Source organism: Fragaria vesca, linkage group LG2 (genome assembly GCF_000184155.1).
Source record: "Fragaria vesca subsp. vesca linkage group LG2, FraVesHawaii_1.0, whole genome shotgun sequence".
Taxonomy (NCBI): Eukaryota; Viridiplantae; Streptophyta; class Magnoliopsida; order Rosales; family Rosaceae; genus Fragaria; species Fragaria vesca.
In genome coordinates, this window is record NC_020492.1 from 18,322,561 (window position 1) to 18,349,524 (window position 26,964).

Sequence of the window (26,964 nt, forward strand, 5' to 3'; positions counted from 1 at the left end):
TATGAATTACAACTTTCATCGTGATAAATGAGTTATTCTTGTCTAGAGCTTTGAAAAGCTAATGCTGTTGCAATTTTCTTCATTGTACACAAACTTCATTTGATATATGTAAAAGCGATTCTTTTGAATGAAACGTGATATCTTAAAAAATACATAAATGTTGTATATGCATAATTAGCTACACCAAAAGAGAAAATAGAAATATGTATACAACCCAGCCAGCGCCAGCAATAAGGCTAGTAATTGTTACATCAGTTATGGTCTCCCTCATTATATAAAATAAAACAATAAGGGGAAAAACATTGTTCATATCTATTGTGAATTGTGTTTTTCCCCCTCCCCCCAAGTTCCGGTGAATTGTGTTTTTGCCCCCAGTTGGTGAATGGTCGTTTTTGTCAGTTAATGTAATTTATTTACGAATCTGTCATTATACTGACAAAAAAAACTGTGTTACCTCTTAATGCAAATTTATTTACAAATGTTCAATTGTTTTGATAAAAAAGATGTTTGTGTCCTTGAAAATTTTGTTACTTCTTTATTTTCCATTTTTTACTTGGTTGTGGGCATAGGGTCAGAGGTGTCTATGGTGGGTTTTGGCAAGGGGAAGGTCATGGTATGGTGGTGGAAATTAAAAAAGATGGTAGAGGCTATGAGGTTGATGATGAATTTTGTGCAGGTGGCGGCCATGATGTTGGTGGTGGATTTGGAAAAGATGGATGTGTTTGTGGAAAAATAGGGAAAGGCGGGGGAATCGGCGGTAGATTTAGAAAAGGTGGTGGCATGGGAGGCGTGAGATGGAGATTGAATATTGTTCATCATCAAGAAATCTTACCCCGTAGCAACGCGTGGGTGACATCTAAAGCACTGTTAAACATGTTTTATTTACTAGTGAAAATACATTATAGTATGTAGGTATATATGTACATGGCCGGAAAATTTGGAAGCGCCAAGCAAGGAGCCGGGTGCGGTGGCACCACTTGCTCCCCATCTGAAGTGAAAACAAGTCGGTTAGTCAGATGGACCGATCATCTTCTCAGGCACCACAAGACTGTCAAATTCTTCACTAGTTAGCACATCAAGTTTCAATGCAGCTTCCTGCAGGAGTGTTACATTGTTGTTAGGTTTCAATATTTATACTTTCCTAAGATTAAAAGGACACAAACAACGCAAGATAGGAATTCATATATATACCTTCAAAGTCGATCCCTCCTTGTGGGCTTTCTTTGCAACTGCTGCGGCATTATCATAACCAATTTTCTGCAACAGAATCAGGAATGTGTGTCTGAATACAAATGTTCAAAGCTCATTATGAACATATAGACACAAATGCTGAGTAGAAACTTACAGGATTCAAGGATGTCACCAGCATAAGCGACTGCAACGCAGTGATTTTCACAATAAAAGAGCAAAATTCATTAGCTATGGCATCCAGCATTGACAGAATAAACAGTTGAGGAGCCTTTGCCTAGAATAAACTGACCTCATGAAGTAACTTTGAGATTCTTTCCTTGTTGGCTTGAATGCCTTTCACGCAGTTCTTTTCAAATGAGACAGATGCATCTCCCAGTAACCTTAGAGACTGTTAGTAAAGAGTCAGCAACACAAGCTCAGTGAACATGAGCATGAATTTGGATCAAGTGAGTTTCTTAGCCAAACATTATCACATGGCAAGAGACGAGTCTATTTAGTTACTACAGTTTTGATCTGAAATTGAGTTGAGAATAGCATGTCAATTTCCAAGAAAAATTGGTCGTAATTTACGACTGAACGTACGTGTAGAAGATTACTAGCCATCAGCGGTTTGAATACATTAAGCTCAAAGTGACCATTTGATCCACCAACTGTAATGGCCACATGATTACCCATGACCTGCATCACATAAGAAATCAATACCAATTACTCATTACCAAAAGCTTCTATGACTTCAGATTATTTCTTATTATATATCTTCTCGAAACAGAACTAGAGACACTCTACCTGAGCACAAACCATTGTGAGAGCCTCACACTGGGTAGGATTAACCTTTCCCTGAAACAGAACAAGAACCATGTCAAAATGACAAGTTTAGTAGGACTGTAGTCTGTAGGACTAACATCTATACAAAAAGATAGTAGCAACACAAGATGGGTAAGAAACGAGAGTTTTACAGGCATAATGCTGCTTCCAGGCTCGTTTTCAGGAAGACCAAGTTCACCGAGGCCACAACGTGGACCACTGTACAATGAAAAATTGAAATTCTTAAACACAAAATTAGGCATGGGAGGGGAGGAACAGAAATCAGGTGTCATGCATGATCCAACTGATGGACAAACCTTCCTAAGAAACGTATATCATTTCCAATCTTCATCAGAGAAGTAGCAACTGTATTTAGGGCTCCACTAGTTTCCACAAAAGCATCATGGGCCGCCTGACATAAACCAAGTTACATAGAGCTGCAATATCAGATGAACGAATACAAATATCCGATGAAGGGACCTCAACCAGATGAAGAAGACAACATTTATTAGTACTAACCAAGGCTTCAAACTTGTTTTCTGCTGTAACAAACGGTAACTTTGTTTCCTCAGCTACCGCTGCAGCTATCTTTACATCAAATCTAGATGACAAGCAGAAAATAAGCACTGTCAGTTTTGCAGAATCCAACCTCACTATATTAGTAACGAAGCAACAACTAAGATGTGTGACAAGATCTCAATGCAAATGCTATAAACACTACCATGAAAGCAATGATTTACACTTACCAAACAAATACAAAGCATGCATCTCTACTAAATGCAGAAGTGTAGGAAATCAAAAAGAAATCTTAAGTTACTCTTACCCCTTTTTTGTGTTCAATCCGGTCCCAACAGCAGTGCCGCCCTGTGCAAGCTGCTCAAACAAAATCGATAATCAACCAGAACATCCAAATAAACTAACAAACAGACAGGGAAAGCAACTGACGATCAAATGAGTTGCTAACCTGATACATTCGGGGAAGAGCACCCATGACTCGATCGATCCCATACATCACCTGCAGCCAAAGCAAAAAGGTTATTGACGAGTCCTTATTGGCGAGTCCTCTCCAGATAGTACATAAGCTTGTTCTAGGAGACTAGGACCTCTATATGATCCTATATTCATATTCTTGTTAAAAATGAAAATGCTCGATGGTAAATCAAGCTGTACATTAGGAAAGTAAGCCTACTTGTGTAGAATAGCCGCTAAACTCTTGCCCAAGAGTCAAAGGTGTTGCATCTTGCGTGTGAGTGCGTCCGATTTTAACAATGTCTTTGAATTCATTAGCCTGTTCATCATAGAAAAGATGGAATCAGGAACAAGTTTTGATACCTACAAAGAAGAGGAAAATAAAACTAACCAAAATTTGAACATTTGATACATGAGTTATATATTAGTCTGCGCTCTAATGACAACCAAAGAAATCGCACCTTTGAATCTAAAGCAGCATGCAAAACTTTCAAACTCGGTATCAATCTTGAATTTAGTTCCATTGCTGTTGCAATGTAGCAATGAACCTGGAAAAAAAAAAAAAAACACACAAAAGTTTCAAGAAAATGGCAAGAATTCCGCTGCAAAATCAAATAAAATGAAAGGCTTACAGTTGGGAAAGTGTCATTAGAAGATTGTGATTTGTTGACATGGTCATTTGGGTGCACGAACTTCTCACCACGCTTATGTCCAAGTATCTCAGCTGCTCTGTTTGCAATGACCTGGCCACAATCCAATATCATCTTAGGAAGATGAACAGGACCAAATTATCTTGTTTGCATATGAATGATTGCAAACCAACCTCATTGGCATTCATGTTGCTTTGGGTTCCACTACCAGTTTGCCACACAACAAGTGGAAAATGCTGGTTTAGCTTTCCCTCAGCCACTTCTTGGGCAGCTTCCATTATAGCTTTCCCTATAGATTGATCAAGACCATACTCCATGTTCACCTGCACCAATTTCTAACAAGTAAGCTAGGGAATTCATCGTCTTTCCCACTCCACAAGTCCTTCAAAGTTCAAACAGAATCAAACCTTGGCAGCACATTTTTTGAGGATGCCAAAGGCCCGAATAATAGGTTCAGGCATTCGTTCCCGCTCGCCTCCAATGTCGAAATTCTGCAAGGACCTCTGAGTTTGTGCTCCCCATAACCTGAAAATTACATTTCAAATGAGCAACTCACTTCAAAACAAACATACAAAGATGCATGCAGGCAATGGAAGCACACTAATTACTTGTCTGAAGGAACATTTATGGGTCCGAATGTGTCCCGTTCCTCTCTAAACGATCCTGACTCAGATGCCATTGTTCTATGTCCTCTAATGAAATTAGTTTCTACTTGGTTAATTGTTTATTCCTCGTTCTCTGTTTTGGCCAATATATATACACAATTTTCTCTGAATCCTCTGAGCCGCAAATTATGTAAATTCTTAGACTTGGGTATGACTATTTTTGTCTACTCACGGCCGGCTAACCGCTGTTGGCGCCAAAAATATGAACCTCTACGAAATTATACAAAATTATTTTATGGGTGCACATATCCCTTTTGAATTAGGAATAGTACATGACCTGTGAAAATGAAATGCACCTACATTGATCTCTTCAGACTGAAAACTTGCAAGTCCTTACGTTACCATGGAGGTCCTCAGGTTCCCGCCAGAGGGTTTACATGAACAATTCAATGACAGCAATAGAAGCGCCATCAGTGACTTCTTGGCATCGCTAAACGTAATGTGAAGACGATGAGCCTGAACTTCAATGGTGCAACTATACAAAGACAACCGAAAACCCAGGTGGTTGTAAAGAGAGGCGCATGGGTGGAATGTTCTTAAGGATCGTAATGTGATTCAATATTAGGAGAATAGAAGATTGAAAAAGATGGTAGATACCTGATCTTCTATTCACTGTGTTGATACAAATGAGAAATGGGTTCATCACATGTTTCTGTTCAATACGGTAAAGTAACCTTCCTCTATTTTATTCCGAGTACCTGTATTGTTACAAAATTTGGAGGCATTTCCCTGAGACCCAATTCAACTGTGGGGAAATCCTCAAGAATATAGTTTGTAATCAATATGAATCATATCAAACTTGAATCCTTATTTCATCTGGAGAGAGGAAAAGCAAAGATGAAACATAAAGGCTTGATCCTGAGAAACTGTCAGTCAGTCGGTCAGTCGGTCGGGCCAATCATCTTCTCGGGCACCACAAGAGTATCAAACTCTTCACTCGTTAGCACCCCAAGTTTCAATGCAGCTTCCTGCATAAGTGTAACATCTTTGGTGTTAAGTACTTAAAGATCTATTATCCAAAGATGCAAAAGATTCTCATAACTTTACTGCAAATCAGCTAGGTATTAAGCACTCCAACGGTATCAATATGTTGCATTCATTTCATGCTTCCTACTAGTGCCCATGCTCCTATACTCAACACATGCTTTGATAATACCATGAACATTGTGTGTCAAACAATAATGAAACATGCTCCGGTGCTTGAATTTAAGCTGAGTCAGCCGTTACACCAGGATAAATAGTGATTATTTATTAGCTATTTGCAGCCCAAGAATCTGAAACAGAGAAACTTTCAATCAGATGAGGGTACAATAAGTACCTTCAAAGTAGAGCCCTCCTTGTGGGCTTTCTTCGCAACTGCCGCAGCATTGTCATAACCAATTTTCTGAAACAGAGGCAAGAATATCAATCTCATTTCAGATAAAAGGGAGCATGAGAAAAAGACAGAAATGAGTCGGGGAAAGTAAAATCAGTTAGCTTACAGGATTCAAGGATGTGACCAACATCAGTGACTGCAGTGCCATTCATTCGATATACACCAAGAAGAAGAAAAAAAACAGTTAGCTGTGGAACATATTACGAAGTTCAATATTGTTCACAAAGTTTGAACTAACCTCATGAAGTAACTTTGAGATTCTTTCCCTATTGGCTTCAATTCCTCTAACACAGTTCTTTTCAAAGGAAGCAGATGCATCACCAAGCAATCTAACAGACTGCCAGTAAAGAGTCAAAACACCAGCTGAGTGAACAAGTGGCCAATATATTTGGTAATGTAGTAGGGACAAGAGATACCCAAAATGAAATCAAGCACATACTTGTATACAACTTAAAGAATAAATTTTTGTGCAGGTCCATCATAACGTAAACCAAAAGGTCCCATGGTGTCCAAGTATTCGAAATAAAATATTTATAAAAATATATCCCAGGCAACATTTGAATTCCAAACATTTCAGGAAATTTGCAAATGCAGAACTTTCAAAAGATGATTCCATCTAGATTATTGTTCATTTTCTATAAAGCTGAAAACTCCAGAGCAAGAGAAATTTTTAAAAAGCAAGAAATTTGCTACCTAGTAGATAAGCTTAGTTGTAATATAAAGGGCATTACCAAAATTCATATAAAAATCTCCACAATTTACATTAGAACTTACATGTAGGAGAGCACTAGCAATCATTGGCTTGAATACATTTAGTTCAAAATGACCATTAGATCCACCTACTGTAATGGCCACATTGTTACCCATAACCTGCATGAATTAAATAAAAAATGATTTAACACGGAAAGTTCTTACAAATTAAGACTACAGTACTATATCCAATAAACATTAATGACAACCTAATTTTTATATTAGATCCTCAAAATTGAATTAAATATACTTTACCTGAGCACAAACCATTGTGATAGCCTCACACTGGGTTGGGTTAACCTTCCCCTGAAACGGAAAAGACTCAGGTCAAAACAATATGTTGTGGGAAGTGGGAACTATCCCATACCGAAACACAATAATTTCAGTGGGAAACTGCTTTTGAGTCATATAATCATGTAGGTTTGGGAGTTTTACCGGCATAATGCTGCTTCCAGGCTCATTTTCAGGAAGGATGAGTTCACCAAGGCCACATCGCGGACCACTGTACAACAAAAGCACCATGAAATTCATAAAATGTGAGGGGCATTAGAAGAGTGTGAGGAAAAATCAAGCATCAGTCAACTAGCAGACAAACCTTCCTAATAAACGTATGTCATTTGCTATTTTCATCAGAGAAGTAGCAACTGTATTCAAGGCTCCGCTAGTTTCCACAAAAGCGTCATGTGCAGCCTGGAGCAAAAAACAAATGCATCAATGATGCGACATCAGTTTGTTGTAAACAACGCTAAAATATGTACTAACTGCTTCCTTTAGTTGGAAAATCTTTTCTACACAAAGAAGACAAATAACTTTTAGTCAGTGACTAACCAAAGCTTCAAACTTGTTTTCTGCAGTGACAAATGGTAAGTTTGTTTCATCAGCTACTGCTGCAGCTATCTTCACATCAAATCTACGTGATAGGCACAAAACGATCACTGTCAGTTTTACAAAATCCCGGAAAACAGCAATTACTCATTCTAGAAGATGGGAGAAATTATATCACTATAAATGCAAAGAAACACAAGCCTCTGCGAACAAAGTTAGGATTCATAAAGAATGTTAAATTACAAATAAGGTAACAGTCCAAATCAAAGAAAGTTAAATCTAGAAAGATCAAAACGAAAAAAAAAAAAATGAAATGAAAGTGTGATCCTTACATCCAAAAGTACATAACAATGGCATTGCAAACAAACATATGTATATATAACAACAACAAGGTGAATTTTTTAAATCTTAAAGCGATTCATACCCCTTCTTTGTATTCAATCCAGTCCCAACAGCAGTACCACCCTGTGCAAGCTGGTCAGATGAAATAAACTAATCAGTACTGATGAAGGAAAAGACGAGAAGCCGGTGAAAGCAAATGACAGTCATTTGAGTACCTGATACATGCGGGGTAGAGTGCACAAGACTCGCTCGATTCCATACTTGACCTACATCCAAAGAGAAAAGCTTTTTGAGTCTCTCAATAAATATATATCCAGAATGTCTGACCATTGCAAAGGGGGAAAAGTGGCTCAAATCAATCAATGCAAGGTGAAAGGAAGCATACTTGTGTAGAGTAACCGCTAAACTCTTGCCCAAGAGTCAAAGGTGTTGCATCTTGCGTGTGAGTACGTCCGATTTTAACAATATCTTTGAATTCATCTGACTGGTCATATTAAAACAGATGAAATCACGAACATGTTTTCACCTTTTTATAGACAGAATAAATAAAAAATGATATACAAACTACTTAGAGATACAATCCAATATATTTTTAGACATGAGAGAAACAAAACCTTTGAATGTAGAGAAGAATGCAAAGCTTTCAAATTTGGTATCAGTCTTGAGTTTATTTCCATTGCACTGGCAATGTGCATGACCTGGAAATCACACACATGAGTTAGTAAACAGCAAGAAGTAAATAGAACAAAAAGGACAACACATAAAAAGAAAAGGCATACAGTTGGGAAAGTGTCATTTGACGACTGTGATCTATTAACATGGTCATTCGGGTGCACAAACTTATCGCCACGCTTATGGCCAAGTATTTCAGCCGCTCTGTTTGCAATCACCTGTACACAATCCACCATCAAATTCACTAATCAGTATATAAACCATCCACATAGCACCGAATGTTTTGCTTCACATAAATCAACGAAAACGAACCTCATTGGCATTCATGTTGCTTTGTGTTCCGCTCCCAGTTTGCCACACAACAAGTGGAAAATGCTGATTCAGCTTCCCCTCGGCCACTTCTTGTGCAGCCTGCATTATAGCTTTCCCTATAGACTGGTCAAGCCCATACTCCATGTTCACCTGCACCGGTTTTCGATTTTGATACACAAAAATTCAGCTAGTCAATTCATCAGACACCTTCTGTGCATCTATCAAACACAATCAGCTACTCAAAAGAAGAAGAATCAAAATCAAAACCTTGGCAGCACATTTCTTGAGGACGCCGAAGGCGCGAATGATAGGCTCCGGCATGCGTTCGCGCTCGCCGCCGATATCGAAGTTCTGCAGCGATCGCTGAGTCTGAGCTCCCCATAGTCTGTGTTGCGAAGAAAATCGAATCGCGTCAAAACGAATAAGAAGGCGATGAGAGTTAGAGAAGGATTGAAGTTACCGGAGCTACTTACTTGTCTGAGGGGACGAGAATGGGTCCAAAGGTGTCCCTTTCCTCGCGAAACGACGTCGAGTAGTTTCTCCAGCAAGTAGTAGCGGCGTAGCGGAACGGCGTCGATCCGGCGGTTACTCGCCGTGAAATGACGTACATGGCCATGGAGGCGGAGCAGGGTGGTGGTTGGGGTTTGAAGTGATCGGAGTGATCGGAGTGAGTTGGGGAATGTGAGAGAGATGATGGGCGAGAAATATGGGAGGGACTGCGAGTCAGTCGGGTCGAAATTATTGGGCGGCGTGCCAGAAAGGGTAACGGATACGCAATATCCGACTGGCTATTGGGCCGGTGTGGAGTTGTAAAACGAGCGGGCCCAAATTTGAGGAGCCTGATCTGATGGGAATTTTCATTCAGACGGTCGGGTTGTTAGCCACGTAATCACGTTTGGTTTGATAAAAGTAGTTTTTTTGTTAGTTTCATAGGAAGGAGGGAAAGCAGACGTAAATTAAATTTTCGAATAACTTACATTTGGTAACACAAGAAAGTTATCCGAAAAGTTGTAAAAAATTGAAATGCAGAACTTTCATCTATATTTTCCCTTCCTGTAGAAAATGAATAACTTTCATTTTCATGATACTTATTTCCGGATTTCACGAACCAACCAAGATCTAAGATCTCTCGCTAGCTAATATGAGTACGTGATGTATTCGTTGCAGTAAAAGGGATTTGGGCATATAAAATTGTGTTTGAAACGCCATTGTCTAGAACAAAATGAGGAACACGCTGATACTATTACGTTTTACAACATTAAACATGATTGAGTATGACATTTGTATAATAAAAAAGAAAATCATGTTCAATTAGAGTTTTCGGTTCGTCAAACATGTTGTATGATTAACGGACAAGACAAAAAAAGAGAAAGAACACAAAATTAGAATTATTAAGAGCTTAGTAGTTAGTACGGTGTGACTGCCAAACAAACTGTGACTTGCTCGTGAGTTGTGTCGTAGTCCCGCCACTCGGCTATGCTCTAAACTAGTTTAAACAGCCTTCCTCTTGAGTTTAAGGAGCACAGGAGGTGAACGGGACTGCTAATTAAGCAGCATAATTATCTATGGAAAAAGATCGTTCAAAGTTGAATGATGCTATTTTTGTTGATATTATTAGGCTTGCATTGTGGTTGAGACTCGATCGAGAGTGCAAGGTTTTTGATTAAGAAAAAAGAACAAGTTTCAACGCTTGGACGTCGTTGATAAATCTGGTACGAGGCACAAGGACCCCTCACTGGATCTGCTGCAGATACATATGAGAGAGTGAGAGACCCTACTGCAACTGCATGCTAGAGCAAGCTGGGCCGGCCGGCATTGATATCAAACTTTAACAAAATAGTTAGCATCTAAATTTGTCCCTCAGGGTCCCTTGGTACGTACTCATGATTGAAATATTGGCCTTCCTAACCTCAGAAGCAAAAAGAGGAAGACAAGGAGAAGCATAAACCTCTGGGACTAAAATCTGCTGCAAATAAGGCTTTCCGATCTGTGGCGGCAGTTCCCGGTTAGCTGCATGTACCCGGCTGTGGTTGCGTGGTTAATTATCTCCGCCACGTACTGCGGCGGATTCACCATGTGATTGTCTCCCTTAATCGGCACTGTACATGTACTTACTAGCAACTCGGATATATACCACTACATTTTCTCATGATCAAGATGTCAGTAGTCAGTATTGCCCACCTACATCACATAATTATTGCAACTTGTATTTTTGGTATGATCAAGTGATCAACTTGTGTATGAACTATATAGCAATATGGCATGTTGTTTTCATACTATTTATTACAAGATTTTGGCACTTTTCACAACAGATTTTGTGATCATGCATAGTTAGAACACCACAAACTTTAGTTTTAGTGTAAGGCCTAGTTTGGTACAGCTTCGTTTTTTTAAAAAAATCAGCTTTTATTTAACTTTTAGATTTTATAGTGTTTGGTAAATTTTTAAAATTACAGGTTGCTTTTAGTGACAGTTTTGTGTTTGGTAAATATTAGTTTTAAAAGTGTTACCAAGATAAAAGTTATTAATTTCTAGTGTTTTTAGTGACAACTTTAAAAGTAACGTTCAGGTTGCTTCTAAAAGCTGTTGTCAATGACCTGTAATTTTTTTTAAAAAAAAAAACTAATTTTTCTTTCATTTACCAAACACTATAAAATCTAAAAGTTCAGATAGAAGCTGTACCAAACTAGGCCTTAATTCACAGCTGATTATTTTCGCAGTATAGTAGCAGCAGTTTTTTTTTTTTAAATCACAGCAATATCAAACTAGCCCTAAGATCATTTAAGTTCGGTTAAGAAGAAATTGCTGCATCTTATGCAAATTAATAACAACAAAGCCTCTGTATTTGATTACCAGACATAACTGAGAGAAATTTAACTAAAATTATAACTAGAAACGGCCCTTTTTATTTCGTTTTCCGACTTCATTTCCACCACCACAATCGGTCACTGAGTTTTATCCCTAAAAAACATTCATCAGGTGAGTGTTTTCTTATGTTCTACTAAAGATGATAGGTAGTATCAGTCGTAATACGATCTTCAGCCGCTTTCTAAGTTATTAGTTGTTACTTAACGTCAAAATTAAATAAGTTTTTTCTTTTTGGACCAATGAACTCACCTTAAATTTCAAATATTGACACTAACCACTACGATGACGCCCTTCAGTTTTGGTAAAACAACAGTGTAAAAAGTAAAAAAGAAAGAAAGTAAAAAAGTAAAAAACGAAGAGACAAGACGTGTTGTAAAAGGTATAATAAATACAGTGAATCCCAGAAACCTAAGTGACCGTACGAGGAAAAGGAATAATCAAACTCGACCAAATCACCACACAGAAAGCTCCCAAAGAAGCTGCCGAACACAACCAAGGGTCCCGGAGGGCCCCTCCATGCTGACGCCACAATCGGCTGCGGTCCGGCGTTGCTGACGCCACCATTCGACGGCTCCATCATCATCATCCGACGTACATGGTCCCACCACCACCGCATGGCTTATCAGGCAAAATTCCATTATAAGTTTTAGTTAAATTCCAAATGAAATTGAATGATTAAATTACAAAACTTTCGCTGTGTTAAATTGTAATGGGAGGCATTTGTGTCGGCAATGTTATGATTTTTTAGGGCCTGGAATTTTGCTCTATCTATCTCATCTGTCAAAGTGTAACCGAAAATCATATATGAGCTTTTTCCAACTTTGATGCTTTTGTTTATGGTTTTCTGTAACAAAAAATGTAAATCAAGGAAGGGAGCTGGCTTTTTCTTTTTTTAAGCTGTCGCTTTCTTTTACCACCCTTTTGTTTCCTTCTACTTCATTTTCATTGGCATTATATACACCAAAGCTCTTACTTCCATCTTTTTTGTGTTGTTTAGAGTTTTAGCTGGTGTCTGCGGTTACCTGGTGTTCATTGAAAAGGTGGAGAGACTCATGAAGAGGCTAGTAAGTACGTTGCTTTTGATGTTCAATCGGTTTTCGATTTCGGGTTTGTCATTTTTTATTTTCATGATGATCTGGGTTTGTGGAGATCAGCATTTGAGTTTTGTGTGTGCTGATTGATCGGATATGGTGTGTTACAGGTAGGCATCCAACTGTGGTTCAACCTTTTCTTCTTGTTTTTTGTTATTTGCAGTTGGCGCTGGTTTTGGTTCTGGGATATAGTAGTGCATTACAGTATGAAGGAGAATGTGACAACCAGAAGGCATTGAATCCCAGGCCTCACAGTGTGTCGCTTTTGGAGTTTGGGGCAGTTGGAGATGGGAAAACATTGAACACAGTTGCTTTCCAGAATGCCGTTTTTTATGTCAAGTCATTTGCTGACAAGGGTGGTGCTCAGCTTTATGTTCCGCCTGGCCGGTGGCTCACTGGGAGCTTTTACCTCACTAGCCACCTCACGCTCTTCATTGAGACCGGTGCGACTATTCTTGGATCCCAGGTTAGACCTTTTAGTAGAACTAACTTGTGATATGCTGGTTTCTTCTAAACTTCTAATAGAGTGATCAATTTTTGTGATGTTGGCAATGTATGGTCTTGTGCAGGACTACACTCACTGGGGAATTGAGGAACCCCTTCCTTCTTATGGTCGCGGGATTGATTTGCCAGGTTGGAGATATCGCAGCTTGATCAACGGAGATGATCTACACGACGTGGTGATAACAGGTGAGGATATGCTCATTACATAAATGTATAGTTTTCTGATGAGATTATACATGCTCCAATAGTTTATGTTTTAACTTCTCCACAATTGTGTAAGAGCAGGTGGTAATGGAACCATAGATGGACAGGGTTCTGTGTGGTGGGCGCAATTCAACTCTCATTCCTTGAATTACAGCAGACCACATCTCGTGGAATTCACCAGATGTGATAATGTCGTTATATCGAATCTGACTTTCCTGAACTCCCCTGCTTGGAACATTCATCCTACATATTGCAGGTACTACTTGTGAGTTATGAGGTCAAAAGTCACGTTTTCTTATACGCTTATGCAATGTCTCATACGTTTCGTGCAATTACACAGGTATGTGAAAGTCCAAAACATAACTCTTCATGCTTATCCTGCGTCTCCATATACTAGTGGTATAGTCCCAGGTTCGTCACACGCTGCTTTCCAGACCTTTTAACTAATGCTGCTTGGTGGTTTCATGTTTAACTTTATAGTTTTCTGATTATACTTGTTCTTCTCTGAGATGGATATTGATGTTTGACATGTTTTAAATAATCTTCATACAAAAATGTGTATAGCCTGGATATGTTGTGTTCTGTAATATGTCTATAATTTCGGCTTTCAGATTCGTCTATGCATGTTTGCATTGAGAACTGCAACATTAGCATGGGTCATGATGCGATTGTTCTCAAGAGCGGTTGGGATGAGTATGGTATCGCCTATGGCAAACCGACCAAAAGTGTACACATTCGTGGCGTCAACCTTCAATCTTCTTTAGGCTCCGGCCTAGCATTTGGGAGTGAGATGTCTGGAGGCATATTAAGCGTTCTAGTAGAACGACTCCATCTTTCTGACTCATTCATTGGCATTGCACTCAAGACAACTAGAGGAAGAGGAGGATATATGAAAGACATAGTCATATCTAATGTAGAAATGGAAAACATTCACACTGCAATACAAGTTACTGGTCAGAGTGGCACTCATCCTGATGATAAATTTGACCCTGATCAACTTCCATTTGTTAAAGGAATCACCTTTGACAACATGGTTGGCAGTAATATTACTTTTGCTGGGAATTTTTCTGGAATCAACAAATCGCCTTTCACATCTATTTGTCTCTCAAACGTGTCATTCTCCATGACTGGAAATTCTTCTAGCTCATGGTTCTGTCGCGATGTGAAGGGGTTCTCCCAGAAAGTCTCTCCGGAACCTTGTTCAGACCTCAAGGACTTGTCTTTTAATGCTTCCTCATCTTGCTTCTTTTCCTTACAAACTTATAATTATGGTACAGATTTTTGAGATACCAAAAAGAAGAGAGAAAATCATCGATTCTTTACATCAGAGATACCAAGAACGTACTAGCTTGCACTTATACATTGATTTTTCCAATATATTCTCCAATTTATACAAACAAGCATTCTTGATCAGTACCTTCCCATGAGATTAATCTTCTGAATTGCTGTCATCTTGATAGTATATATCCTCATGAATTACTACCCCAGTACTCCTGATTTGTGTACAAGGAAATTTTGCAGATAGAACTTTGCTTCAATTGTTATTTTTTTTAGTTTTTCTTTCAATGTCTTTAGTTGCAAACTTACAGTGTAATTACATTCATGTAATTTGTGATTGCTCCCCTGATTACTCAATGATATTCATTCCGGCACTTCAGATTGTTGAATGTGAGTTGTTTCTTACCTCTATACTTTCACAGAGGCTATGAAAATTTACCATATGCTAAAATATTAAAGTTTGGTAATGAATAGACCCCTGCATTGTGTAGTATTATTTTTTTCTGGCTTGGTTCCCCGGCTGCTATTGTAGAAGGATCATATGTCATTGTTTAATATTCTGATTGGTACTAGTCCTACTAGCATACGACATTATATCTTACTCATCTTAGCACATTTGTTTTGACCTTAAGCATCAAACAGAAACAAGTATTCTATAGCTTTAGCAGATACAGGTTAACCATAAACTTCTGTAATTATCACCAAGTTTATTCTAATCTCATGTCCAAGTCGAACAAAGACTAGAAATTTACAATGTATGGCACTCGATGAAGATGGCTACTTGAATTGTGAAAGTTGACCCGAAAAGGAAAGAAAGATCAGGCAAGAGACTGCAACTACTCGTAAGCACCAGGACTTTCGAAGAGGTAAGCTTCAACTACTTTGTACATGCCCATTGCTCTTTCCTTGCCACCCCTGATCTCTTCCTCATTGATCTCAAAGTCACCAACAGCTTGGTACTCGCTCATCATCTTACAAACACATCCTCCAATTGCAGAAGGTATGAACTTCACCTCGTAAGCAATAGAATTAATCTTGTCCCCCAACACATCGCCTTCAATCAGAGTGTACTTGCACATCAAGTTTTCTACATCCAAGGTGTCTATTCTGTTAATCATGTACTTGAAACGAGTACCTGCATAAAATAAAGGATGCATAAAATGGTCAAAATCACAAAGCAATAACCAAAGATGTGATGATGATCTGAATTAGGTATGATAATTCCATACCCTCAGCAAAATTGATCTTTTTTATGGTTCCAGCTCCTCCGTCGCCCTCAATGATTTCGATGCTCTTAATGGCCTGAGGCATGAGTTTTGGGATGAGGTTGTGGGAGTCGATGATCAAGGCCTTGAACAATCTTGCTGCATCTACTGGACTAGTAAACTCCTGGCTCAAATTGATGACAGCCATGTTGATATATTTTGGCCTAAGATTGCTGATGAAATTGACCAGAAGATTTGAGATATGTGGGGAGTATATATGTATAACAAAATCACTATATATATACTAGAAAGTTTAGGATTATGTGAACACTGAATTCACCAACCTGTGGTTTCTCAAGTGAGGCATAGAAGCATTAGCTTGTCATTTTATGTGGAATGTTTCTATATAGTTGCCCTTGTTGGACCCTCTATACGTAGAAGTCATGGTACACAAAATTTGACCCTAGAAGCCATCTTTCCATTTTCCTAGAATATCATTTTTTTGCAGAAGTTACTAATAAACGCATGCATAAACTCAACGACTCAAAATTTTCAACTAATATAGAAAGGACCTGGACGAAGTCCTTATTTGGAAGCTATCTAATGGATTTGAAACTTGTCCATATTATATATCAGTATTATTGGTGTTGTTATGGTCATTAACATAAATTATATGTAATGAACTAACTGTTCTTGTCGTTAGTTAATCCTTAGAACTTAGAAGCATCTAAATCATTTCAAAAACAAAGTTTAATGCACCAACTTGTTGGATACAGATGAATTCCGCCGGGGACGAAAAATTCGTCAGCAAACCTGTCACATTTTACATGTTTTTACTGCTGTCTGCTGATTTGATCATATCCCTGCGAAGGCTATTTCATTAGTTGTTTCAACTTGAATACATTGTAAGAAAAGGAAATGGGAATTCAGAATCATCTGTAGTCCAGACCAAGTCTGCGGTTAGATTTGTCTATTAGGACTCACTCATATACATATGTACAAGCAACTGGATTTATTGCTGCATTTATCTGTATATAAAGATTACAAGATTTTGTCCCCAAGTAAGAAAATACATGAAACCTCTCTTTCTCTCTGTGTAACAAATCAAAGAAATCAATGAAACAAATCATAAAAATAAAAAATCACCCTCTGAACGTGTCAAGGTAATACTTCTACTTTCTATTTGCAGCTTTGCGTTTCGTCTCAGCTGTTGGAGCTGGCTGCCTTGCAGTCCTATGTGGCAACCCATTTACAGGTTTCCGTGAAGGTGAAGGGCCTAGAGAATGCTTGCTGCAGAAATCAGGAGAAACTTTTTAAGAAAATGTTACAACTTACAAATATTCTATAGGGGACAGATAAATAGTTGAAAAACCATGTCAACTTACCTTAGTTCTGGGCTTTTCACTGGCTTTGCATTAGTTTTCTTGGTTTTGGACCCAATGCCATTGCCTGTGCTAATAATTTTAGTTTGATTGAACTGCCAGAGCAAATCTGGCTCTGAAGAATCACTAGTGGCAGCATCAAGTTCATCCATATCATCATTACTTGCAACGTTGAAGCCATTGCTTGCGGTGAACATGTTGTACGACTGTTCTGGATATAATTTAGAAGAATCTTGGAGATACTTTTGGTAGAAAGCATCGGATAAGTTCTCATTGTCTGCTCCCCAGCCTCCCAAGGGATTTCCAACTCTGCTTACTTCTTGCTTATTCACCATAACTTTATCGACCCAGTCACCTGAGCCCATGTCTTTATCATCATCCCCATGATTCTGGCCAGGACTCTTAACTGGAGGCCATGGAGGTGAATTTGCTAGTAGTTCATCAACTTCAAAATTTTGGTTTTTTTGCCTTGGGGTAGAGTTGTTGTTATGAAGCTACAAATCAAAATACAATTTGAGTTATCATAAAAGTAAGTGAATGATAGTTAATCCAATGGGGGAAAGTCATACTTGTGAATAATATACAGAAAAATCACATATAAGGCAAGCCCCTGCACTAGAAAATCCTTGAACAACCCTAATGACTCCTAACTCAGAGCAATCAACTCAGCATCAAACTAAAATTTTGACATCATGTGTCTCATTAGGAAAAGTAAAAATAAACCTTTGAAGCATAGAATAAGTAAATACTCGGATGTTCCAAGAGTATGGAAGATTATAAGTGTTTCACAATGTAAAGACTGCAATACTTGGTCCTTACATAAAGATTCGCAACCACCTGTCTACTCTAATTCAAAATCCTAGTTTAGTGAAGTTTTGTGTTAATCGTTGTGAATTTCTGTTAAAGGTAAGAGTTACCTCGATGTTGCCAAGATTTCCCATTGGTTGCCTGCAGCCAAACTGTTCTCCCAAGACGTCTGCACCCTGATGGTTCAAAGGAAGAGGTGACAATTCACCTGCTCTCATCTTGTATTTATCAGAGCTGCCTAGAACAGGTTGTTGCTCGGCTTCCTCTTCTTTCTTGGCCAGTGCTTCCCTAAGACAGGCAATCTGATAACACAGAAAAGTTCAATGAGACATCAATTCTATGATTCCTAAGCTAACCATTTTGAAGAGCCACACAAGTAACATTTCGACAGAAAAGCTTGTACATACCTGTTCTTTGAGAGCTTTCACATCTGCACCATCCTTGTTTACTTTGGCAGCACCAAGCTCAACTGTGGCTACTCGTTCAGCAAACTTAAGTGTACTTACGGTTTCACCAATAGCATCTGGCTCAGGGCTTATGTGAACAAACATAAGTGTCTTGGCCTGTCCACCTAAATATATGACAAGAAACACATAGCCATGAGAAAAAGAATTTGGATAACCTATGGCTGAAGGAAGATAAAATGCAATTGAACTTACCAAGTGAATCTTGGAGCAACTGTGTTAGTTTGCTATTCCTATAAGGAACATGAGAATTCTTTTGTGCAAGGGAAGCAATCACATCACCCAAAGCTGAGAGAGATCTATTAATATGCTGTGCTTCCTTCAATCTATCCCCAGTTACCTCAGATTTGTCTACCCTCTCACTTCCTGCTAGATCAACCAGGTGCATACAGCCACGAAGAATAGATCCAGTAGTCAAATCCCGTCCTTGAACGTGAACAGTCAAGCAGCTGCAGATTGATTTAAGTTGAACTTGGATTAAATAATACATGCATTCATTAAACCACCACTTTTTCTGTCAACACATGGGAGTTTATTTCTTCCTACCTGTGAGAGCGACTACTTCGATCGTTTAGAGCAGTTGCACCAACAACCCGGTTCCTGTGTCCAAGGTTCATCAGATCAATAACATCAGATGTTGAGGACACACGAATAACATTTGCATCTGGCACACTGTAACCTGTCTGAGAACTATTGCGAATCTCTAATGTGCTAAATAAGTTAAGAAAAACCTCAAATGGGGACTAGCATGCAAGTCAGGCTATTAAAAAGTACATGAAATCATCTTCATTTTCACCAGTACTGAATCTTATTTGTAATAGAAATGCATTAACAAAGTACTAATCAATTATTGTTTTACAAGATAAAACTGATTTTTGAAAGACCTCTTGAATTTTCAAGTTATCCAACATGTTTGACAAATAGAAAACTAATGCCACATTTCATAAACTGAACAAATTTGAGAAAAACTAAAATAAACAGTGAACATTAAACTAGTAAAGGATATCTTTTGTTAGCTCCATCAGTAACAAGGAGATCCCGGACTTGCTCGTTGTAAATTTCAATCATCTGAACAGAAACATCATAGTGGAAAGTGTCCTTTCTTTGATCTGCTATGAGAAACAAGTCTCCCAAAGCCCTATAATTTACACCTTGGCTTTTCTCTGTAAGCTCTCTGGGTCCAGTCTAAAATGAACCAACGAAGTTAATAATAGTATACTTAATAAAGCAACAGTACGTGAAATATCATTTCTTCAGATATAAAAAGCATATAATACCATCGTGAAAGTTTTCCCTGATCCTGTTTGACCATATGCAAATATGCAGACGTTGTAACCATCAAGGACAGAACGAATCAGTGGTTGCATATCAGAAAAGACGTCAGCTGCAAAATAATAGCACATAACAGTTTAAAACATAAACTAATATTAATGTGTTCAAGCTCTGAAGATTTTGTTTTTGCAAAACAAAAGATGAAAATCCCCTATTAAGGAGAACCTCATCAACCTTGGGTTGCAGATGGCCCAAAGACTTTGTTGAAGCTAAAGGTTCTTTGTCCTTTCCCATGCCTTGAGGGGGTGTTAACAGTGATATTTCCATCTTCCATATGATCCACACAGCTCGAACTATTTGACTGTCCAGATAAAAAGGGTCTCACTCGACAATAAACCCTGATACTTCCTGATCAAAACAACAGACAACTAATCAACTATTTTGAAGACTAGCAGTATGAAGGCAGGTCGGAAGTTGGCAAATAGAGATCTTATTACCTTTGAGGTCTTGAACTTGATTGTAGAGCTTTCGGTTTTCTTCAAGAACTTTGTGATATCCACTTGCAGCATGAGCTAGGCCATGAATGTGCAAACCTATGGAAGAAAAAGTTGAATAAGAAAAGGATTTCTATATCCACCTCCTTAAAAAAGACGGGCAAATGGAACAACACATATTTTCTTTCTAAATTCGTACCAATATTCTGGAACTCCTCATGAAACTTCATTTTCATAAACTGAATACCAGATTTTGTAATGTGAAGGGTTTGCTTTAGTTCCTGCAAAAATAATAACATATAAATGCACTATCCGATTAAAAAAATTTAAAATAAATGATGAAGAATGTGTCACAGCTGAAACTGTACCTGAACATCTCTTTGTTGTTGATCAAAGATCATTTGCTGTTTAAGCAGCCGACTTTTCAGCTCCTCATCGGATATGTAACTTTTATTGAAGGATACCTCATTCTTTACTACTTTGCGATTGTCTGCTATCTGATTATCATTCAAAATACGCATATATTTCAGTAATAGTCCAGTTTTGCACATCAACATAAAATTTGAGTTGTGCTTGCTGTTCAAAAGTAAAATACAAACTATTACCCTTTTATCGCCATAAGCGAATTTCATTGGAGGTTGGTTGCCATGAGAAACAGCTGCATCTTTTGGACTTGTATTTGTCTGTAAGATAATGAACTAGTGAGTTAGTAGCTAGCTGTGTCAAAATTTAATTGAAAACTGTTCAAACAGTGAAAGGTCATGTTTTCCAGAAAGAAAACAGGATAAAAAAAAAAACAACAAAAGAACTATTGGATGCAAAAGTTTTGGTTTATATTTGTTGATCTCATGCAAGTGATGCAACTAATCAAATACAGAGTAACGACTCCAGTCATGTTTCTTACCAGAAAGCAGATATCCATGCAACTACTTTTTCATCAGTGTTAAAAAGGAAAGGAATAATTTAAAGGACAAAGACTATCATACCGATTCATATTGGCTGGAAATGCTTTTCTCAAATTGCTCCACAACCTTGTTTAGGACAGACTCTACCAACTGATGCAGCCAGAAGAATAAATGACACAAGTTATATTGGAAGATATAATATTTGCAGATAATATTACTAGAAATTTTAATCTTAGAGGTTTGTCAAACACAAAGAAATTGGTCAAGCACATCCTCAGGATGACTCTGTAAACAAAAGTTTACAATTAGCAGATATGAGTAGTACCAGATGAGAGAATGCTTCCCCATATAAGCTAGAAAGTGAATCATATCAACCCTTACCATTGGAACATCTTCAGGCTTCTTATCTAACAGAACTGTGCGGATTAGCATACTCAAGGAGCGTGAACTAGTCTGCAAATATGAAAGGAAAAGCTTGCGTTAATTCTCTAATTCAATTGTGAATGCACAGGTAACAAAGAAAAAAAATAATGTTTAGATTACCAACCATTTTATTAGAATCAAGATCAGAGGTGAAAGAGTTCAAAGATTTTTCATTCAGTGATGAGGTCCTTGATGAAGAATTCATAAATGGCTCCGAATTTTTTCTCACAAAAGACTTGACTGATGTGGTCGGTTTTACATTTGCACCAAATTTCCATGTCCCATTTCCTCCACTGTTTTTCCACTCACTGTAGGATTTGAGCGCCAGAACTGTAGTTACAACCCTTGCAGATTTTCCTCCCTAACAATAACAAAATAGAAAGAATATAGGTATCAAACAAGTACTTTCAATCAAAAGAAAAAAAAAATCATACGGATTTAATATGCATAATCATTTTATGAAAATCCTCAAAATCCCAAGGATTTGCTATCCATCCTTAAATTCATAATCGTCAATCCCCCAGAATTTAATTATGTACGAGCACATACTTGTTCAAGATCAGATGCCTCAAATGTAGGCAGCCCCATCTCCTCAATAGCAACGCAAAAGTTCCTCAGATTCTCAAAGTATTGGAACGCCGTATATGCTCCATCAGGGATCGAAGCTGAACTTTCCACCACCTGAAGAGCAACATAAATACACAAGTTAATCAAGAGACACACATATGTAATCCGAAAGTGAAAAATCAAAAGAAAAACAAACTTTAGGATGATCAAAACACTGGTATACACCACCTTGGGCACAGCTCCAGGTTGAACCTTGTTGATAACATTGCAGAGTATAATCCCACTTCTCAATCCAAGCCTGAACTCTTCCTCAGAAGGCTCTGCCGGCAAATCTTTAGCCCCGACGACACCAATCATCTTCCGCAGCCACCCAGCCGCCTCATTTCTTCTCGATGCTACACCAAAAAAGGCCAATCAATCAGCTCATTCAGCTCAATCAATGTCGCAAATTTGAAGAAACTAAACAGATAACAAGTAAATCAGCTGCCACATTGCTTCGTAACACCTCTGATTAGCCTTAATTTGAATTCAAACAATTCTGAAGTATCCAATTGGTACAGATAAACTAAAAAACGATCTAAGAGAGACAGAGAGCTGATCATTCTCTTTGATTCGAAAACTGAGAAGACAACAATAAGGAGAAAATTAGAGACTGTATTCATACCGGCTTGCTCAACTTTTCTGTACTCAACCAAATCAAGATCGCCGATTCGATCACTGCCACCGTGCTGCTGAAGCACATCCTCCACCACCGAAAGCATCGAAAGAGCCCTGCCGGCTGCCGCCATATCTTTTTAGAATCCGACAATCCAGCACTCGTCGGAAACCGAATCCAAATTCGTGAAAATGCTAATTAATTAGCATAAACAGCTGCACCTCTGTCTTCCCTCGCCGGCGCAGAAGGATCTAGAACACCGAAAATCGGCGAAATGAGAATGAATTGAGAGAGAGAAAGAATAAAAAGGAAGCAGATATATTTAGCTGTGAGTGTCAATGTTTGTTGTTGTTGGTGGTGGTGATGGTGTGTTGGGTGTAAAGGTTTTCTTTGTTTCCAATTTAGAGAGAGAGAGAGAGAGAGAGAGACTCACATTCTCTGAGAAGAGAGTGAGTAGTCCATGTACCTTTTGTCTTTTTCCTTTTTCTTGTTTTAATTTCGTCTCTCTCTCTCTCTCTCTCTCTCTGCTTTATGCTCTAACAATCTCTCCAACTGCCTTTTCATCCGGACCTCATACCCGAACCTGCATCCGAGCCTCTTGGGTTCGGTAACCTGTTACCCACTATATTGTTTAACGGAAATGGGTTTGAAATATTCAAAAATAATTAAGAAACTAGATTTTTTTTTATCTTTTTGCCCCAAATAGCCGAACCAACCGCATTTATGGCGCGTGGGGGAAGAATTTGGAGCCATTTTTAAATGCTTTCTAGATTCTGATTAGCGGACATAGATTCGGACGTTGCAACGGAGCTAGATTACAGAGAAGGAAGACGTACAGTATCAACAATGCCTATTTTGGATCATCCCGTACATTTCTTTTTTCTGAATAACATACCAATCTGTGGAATATCTAGGGTTAATTAGATACACCGTATAACCCAGCTTTCGTTAGGTTTTACAGCCGCGATAATTGATCATTAAAAAATAAATATGAATGGTATCTACTGTTGTGATATGTTTGTTTACATATGAGATGTTTTAGAGGTCGTTTAATTACGATGTAAAATTGGCAACAACTTAGAGCTTTGAACATAACTTTTCATTTCTCAATGCAGTTCAAGTCCTGAGTGATTACGATGTAAAATTAACTGGAAACATTTTGAGCTTTGAATATAACTTTTCATTTCTCAATGCGGTTCAAGTCTAGAGTGATGGTGCGGTAGACAACGTATATGCTAGGATGTTGTTTGTTACATAAGTAGATATATATACTCATAAGTTTTTTGGAATAGGTATTTAGTTGGGGGAGGTCTCAACAATCCAGTAACATTATGAATTGATTGTTGCCCGCAGGAACCCAACTAACTTCTGAATTCAAGTTGATTACCACGTGAGAGCAGTCATCCGCATCCAAGCCTCAAGATGGCCCACTCATACTCTCTTGGAAGCTGACATTTTTTACGAGGTCATATGGGTCTCGCATGTCCCTAGTATTTAACAACCTAGCTACCAATAAGGGACTTGTGATTGTTGGAGTTTGAACTTAGATGGGGGTTTCGCTTAAACAAGTGTTTTGCCAATCTTACCAACCCTCATTGGCATATACTTAGAAGTTAGCCAACAATTGAGTAAAACTTTTTTTACTAGTCATAACTATTAATAATTAATTGTATACGCATCATACACCTTTTACTCTAAAATTCAAAATAACAGTCAAAATCTTGTATCTGTCATAGTGTCCTATGGTTTGTTTTGATTTGAATATAAGAACACTTTTTTAATTAAATAAATTATTAGACGAGATTAATTCATATATGTTGTTAACTACATTGTAGCGCACTACAAAATCCATAGTGATGTAAGTCATGTAACTAACTACACCTTCATTTAGTGCTGTCTATAAGATAATTCTTTAGAATAAATTATGAACAATAAGAAAGGGACATGGAACCTAAATATTCACTAGAAAATGATATAACAAGACGAAAGTAGGACAATTCTCCATTTCAATACAAGCAAAAAGAACACAAAAATGGAATCCCATTGTTTTAGAAGAACAATATGGGAAGCAAAACACATAGAGTTATTGCGCATAATATGATGTTAGTTGGATCAGAGAAGATGAATTAATGTCAAACTAATGAAATAGATAGAAGCAAATTAAACTGCATGCACATTAGCAAGTAGTTCTAGTCATTTTATATTAATTCAGCTTTGTTGCATCTCAAATATATCAGATCATTTTGACCTCATACTCTGAAAATGAGATAAACAGCTACACCAAGCTAAGATATATATGATTAAGACAAAGAAGGATCAAATTAGGAGAAATCCAAAGAATGGAGCGAGCTTAATTAATTGAATTAGAATCAATTAATCAAGTTGATAATGATTCCAGACCAAAAAAGAAGAAGAAGAAGAAGTTGATAATGATCGACCGTTTCTACATCTTGATGTCCAAGTACCATCAAGACCATATATTGCATAATAAACGACAAAACTTATCCATATGAATTCAAAATAAAGCAGTAAATAATTGTTTCCAAAAGATGTAGATAATATTTGAACACGAACAATGACAAATAGCTAGCGTTGGTCCATTTCGTTTTGCACTAGTCTTCTCATATAGTGTCACCTTATTACGTTAAGTTCAAAGCTACCCCGCGCCAATATTGCCTTATTGTTATGAATTTAGGATTGCATATATAGGTCAGGTTTTGGATATATTATTGAATACATATATATAGGAGGAGAGGTTTCAACGAGGATTTTATAATGAGGACCATATCGATCTCATAAACAAACTAAGTATAGTTTTATTGTACGCATGAACAAAGTTAAGGCAGATAGAGCCTATTTTGGAAGCAAAGGCTCATAAACTTGATTGATCATATAATTATATAGATACAAGTAATATGCATACGTCCATTTTGTATTCAAAATTGCCGACTAGGTTGGCTAAGTGTCTCTATCACATAGAAATGGCAGTTGAAAGAAGTAACCGACCAATAAGGTCATAATCATGGATTAACCGATAGCTATAGCCACGTACACACACCCAATTATGTAAGTGAGATCTAAGTTTTAGTATGTTACGTAACAGAAAATTGGAACGTACTCTAGAGTGGTATAGACAACAGAGTTCACGAAAATCAGGACAACAGTATAAACTTACCAACTAGGGAGTGAAAAACATCTTGTAAGTAATTGTTGATATATTCCAACGTTATATAGATAATTCACGCCTATGTAGAAGTTAAGGTTACAAATTAAACTTGAAAAAGTAAAAAAGTTGTCATGCCAACAACTCAAACTCGAAGCATGATCGAATTGGTCTCCACCTTTATCAAACTCATGTTGATGGAGATTATTTACAATCTCAACATGAAGGTGGAGTTCGAGGCTAGGAGTGTTCATAAGAGTCAGATGGTTCTTTTATGCTCTTGTAGTTTTCTAGCTACAAGAGCAAGGTGTTGATCTAACGATCTACTCCAAATCGATCTACTCTAGTAGCTCGATCACACTAGCTACAAAGTGTGATCCATGAAAGTGATAGTCAAGTAGCTATCAGTTAAAGACACATATATACTCTAGGATAATCATGCTTAAGGCAACATATATACTTGATTATGATATTCTACCTGCAGGTTTAAATCTTCAAGTCTTAGAGTTTGTTTATGCTCCTAGAACAACTAATGCAGTAGTGGCACGTACGTACGTAGGCCATCAGGACTGGACTTCGAGTCAAGTATCAACCAAACTTGGCTTGATTAAGCTCCGATCCAAAATTGGTATCGGATGCGTTATGATTGTACTCGTACCCCATGATTTGAATAAAATCACTCCTATTTGCATATGATAAATTTTGGGTGTTGCTAGATGTACCAAGCAAATTTTTTAATAGACTCAGCAATTAAAAATTATCCTGTATTTTCCAGTTTTGCCCTTGTTATAATAAACTCAGCAAACATCATCTCTAACACCACGTTGAGACCAGAAAGAGAACTAATATGGGGGAGGAAATCAGGAGGAGCTTTCCCATGATCTAAGTATAGAATCTTGAGAAGATTTGATGTACGGGATATCAGAACCGATTGCCTTCAAAAAAAAAAAAATTCCAATTCAATGATCATCCCATTACATATATCTCACCCATATCAATACAGGTATGGAACTTCGATCATCTTAAAACATATAATTGTAGAATATATTTTAGGTAATGGAGAAGAAGAATAAAATCGGCTAAAAGTCTCTTAATCAAAGATTGACACTGCAGATGAATAGATGACT

At 37.8% G+C, this 26,964-nt stretch overlaps 3 protein-coding genes across 3 annotated transcripts; all 3 read right to left on the reverse strand.

Moving 5' to 3' along the window:
* Positions 1–1,008: 1,008 nt before the first annotated feature.
* LOC101291589 (fumarate hydratase 2, chloroplastic-like) lies at positions 1,009–4,290 on the reverse strand. Its single transcript, XM_004290774.1, has 17 exons — positions 4,223–4,290; positions 4,022–4,139; positions 3,788–3,937; positions 3,597–3,707; positions 3,426–3,512; positions 3,185–3,283; positions 2,960–3,010; positions 2,819–2,868; positions 2,515–2,596; positions 2,313–2,407; positions 2,148–2,214; positions 1,978–2,028; positions 1,774–1,869; positions 1,481–1,579; positions 1,346–1,375; positions 1,192–1,257; positions 1,009–1,095 (listed from the first exon to the last, which is right to left on the reverse strand). The coding sequence occupies exons 2-17, from the start codon at positions 4,073–4,075 to the stop codon at positions 1,009–1,011; spliced, it is 1,275 nt and encodes a 424-aa protein (XP_004290822.1). The 5' UTR covers positions 4,076–4,139; positions 4,223–4,290.
* A 543-nt stretch (positions 4,291–4,833) lies between these two features.
* LOC101291884 (kinesin-4-like) lies at positions 4,834–22,807 on the reverse strand. Its single transcript, XM_004290775.1, has 34 exons — positions 22,684–22,807; positions 22,248–22,414; positions 22,002–22,133; positions 21,577–21,813; positions 21,411–21,482; positions 21,111–21,179; positions 20,730–20,807; positions 20,493–20,621; positions 20,324–20,405; positions 20,128–20,223; positions 19,865–20,038; positions 19,636–19,742; positions 19,365–19,543; positions 18,905–19,066; positions 18,554–18,807; positions 18,302–18,465; positions 18,142–18,196; positions 9,029–9,098; positions 8,823–8,940; positions 8,556–8,705; positions 8,351–8,461; positions 8,186–8,269; positions 7,957–8,055; positions 7,787–7,837; positions 7,654–7,703; positions 7,233–7,314; positions 7,000–7,094; positions 6,840–6,906; positions 6,660–6,710; positions 6,429–6,524; positions 5,893–5,991; positions 5,761–5,790; positions 5,598–5,663; positions 4,834–5,247 (listed from the first exon to the last, which is right to left on the reverse strand). The coding sequence occupies exons 1-34, from the start codon at positions 22,805–22,807 to the stop codon at positions 5,161–5,163; spliced, it is 3,687 nt and encodes a 1,228-aa protein (XP_004290823.1). The 3' UTR covers positions 4,834–5,160.
* On the reverse strand, positions 15,111–16,081 carry LOC101292176 (major allergen Pru ar 1-like). The gene is made up of 2 exons (XM_004290776.1): positions 15,730–16,081; positions 15,111–15,635 (listed from the first exon to the last, which is right to left on the reverse strand). Exons 1-2 carry the CDS (start codon positions 15,911–15,913, stop codon positions 15,337–15,339), a joined length of 483 nt encoding a protein of 160 aa, XP_004290824.1. The 5' UTR covers positions 15,914–16,081; the 3' UTR covers positions 15,111–15,336.
* Positions 22,808–26,964: the final 4,157 nt, after the last annotated feature.

Bases quoted from the DNA above. Each gene is read 5' to 3' on its own strand.
- LOC101291589 (XM_004290774.1), bottom strand. From the start codon at position 4,075: ATGCCTGAACCTATTATTCGGGCCTTTGGCATCCTCAAAAAATGTGCT. The intron at 3,938-4,021 runs GTTTGATTCTGT...AAATTGGTGCAG, and splicing joins TCAAAAAATGTGCTGCCAAG to GTGAACATGGAGTATGGTCT. The intron at 1,096-1,191 runs GTATATATATGA...ACACTCCTGCAG, and splicing joins AGGAGGGATCGACTTTGAAG to GAAGCTGCATTGAAACTTGA.
- LOC101292176 (XM_004290776.1), bottom strand. From the start codon at position 15,913: ATGGCTGTCATCAATTTGAGCCAGGAGTTTACTAGTCCAGTAGATGCA. The intron at 15,636-15,729 runs GTATGGAATTAT...TATTTTATGCAG, and splicing joins AAAGATCAATTTTGCTGAGG to GTACTCGTTTCAAGTACATG.
- LOC101291884 (XM_004290775.1), bottom strand. From the start codon at position 22,807: ATGGCGGCAGCCGGCAGGGCTCTTTCGATGCTTTCGGTGGTGGAGGAT. The intron at 19,743-19,864 runs GTTGATGAGGTT...ATTATTTTGCAG, and splicing joins TGGGCCATCTGCAACCCAAG to CTGACGTCTTTTCTGATATG. The intron at 6,907-6,999 runs GTTTGTCTGCTA...TTTGTTGTACAG, and splicing joins GACATACGTTTATTAGGAAG to TGGTCCGCGATGTGGCCTTG.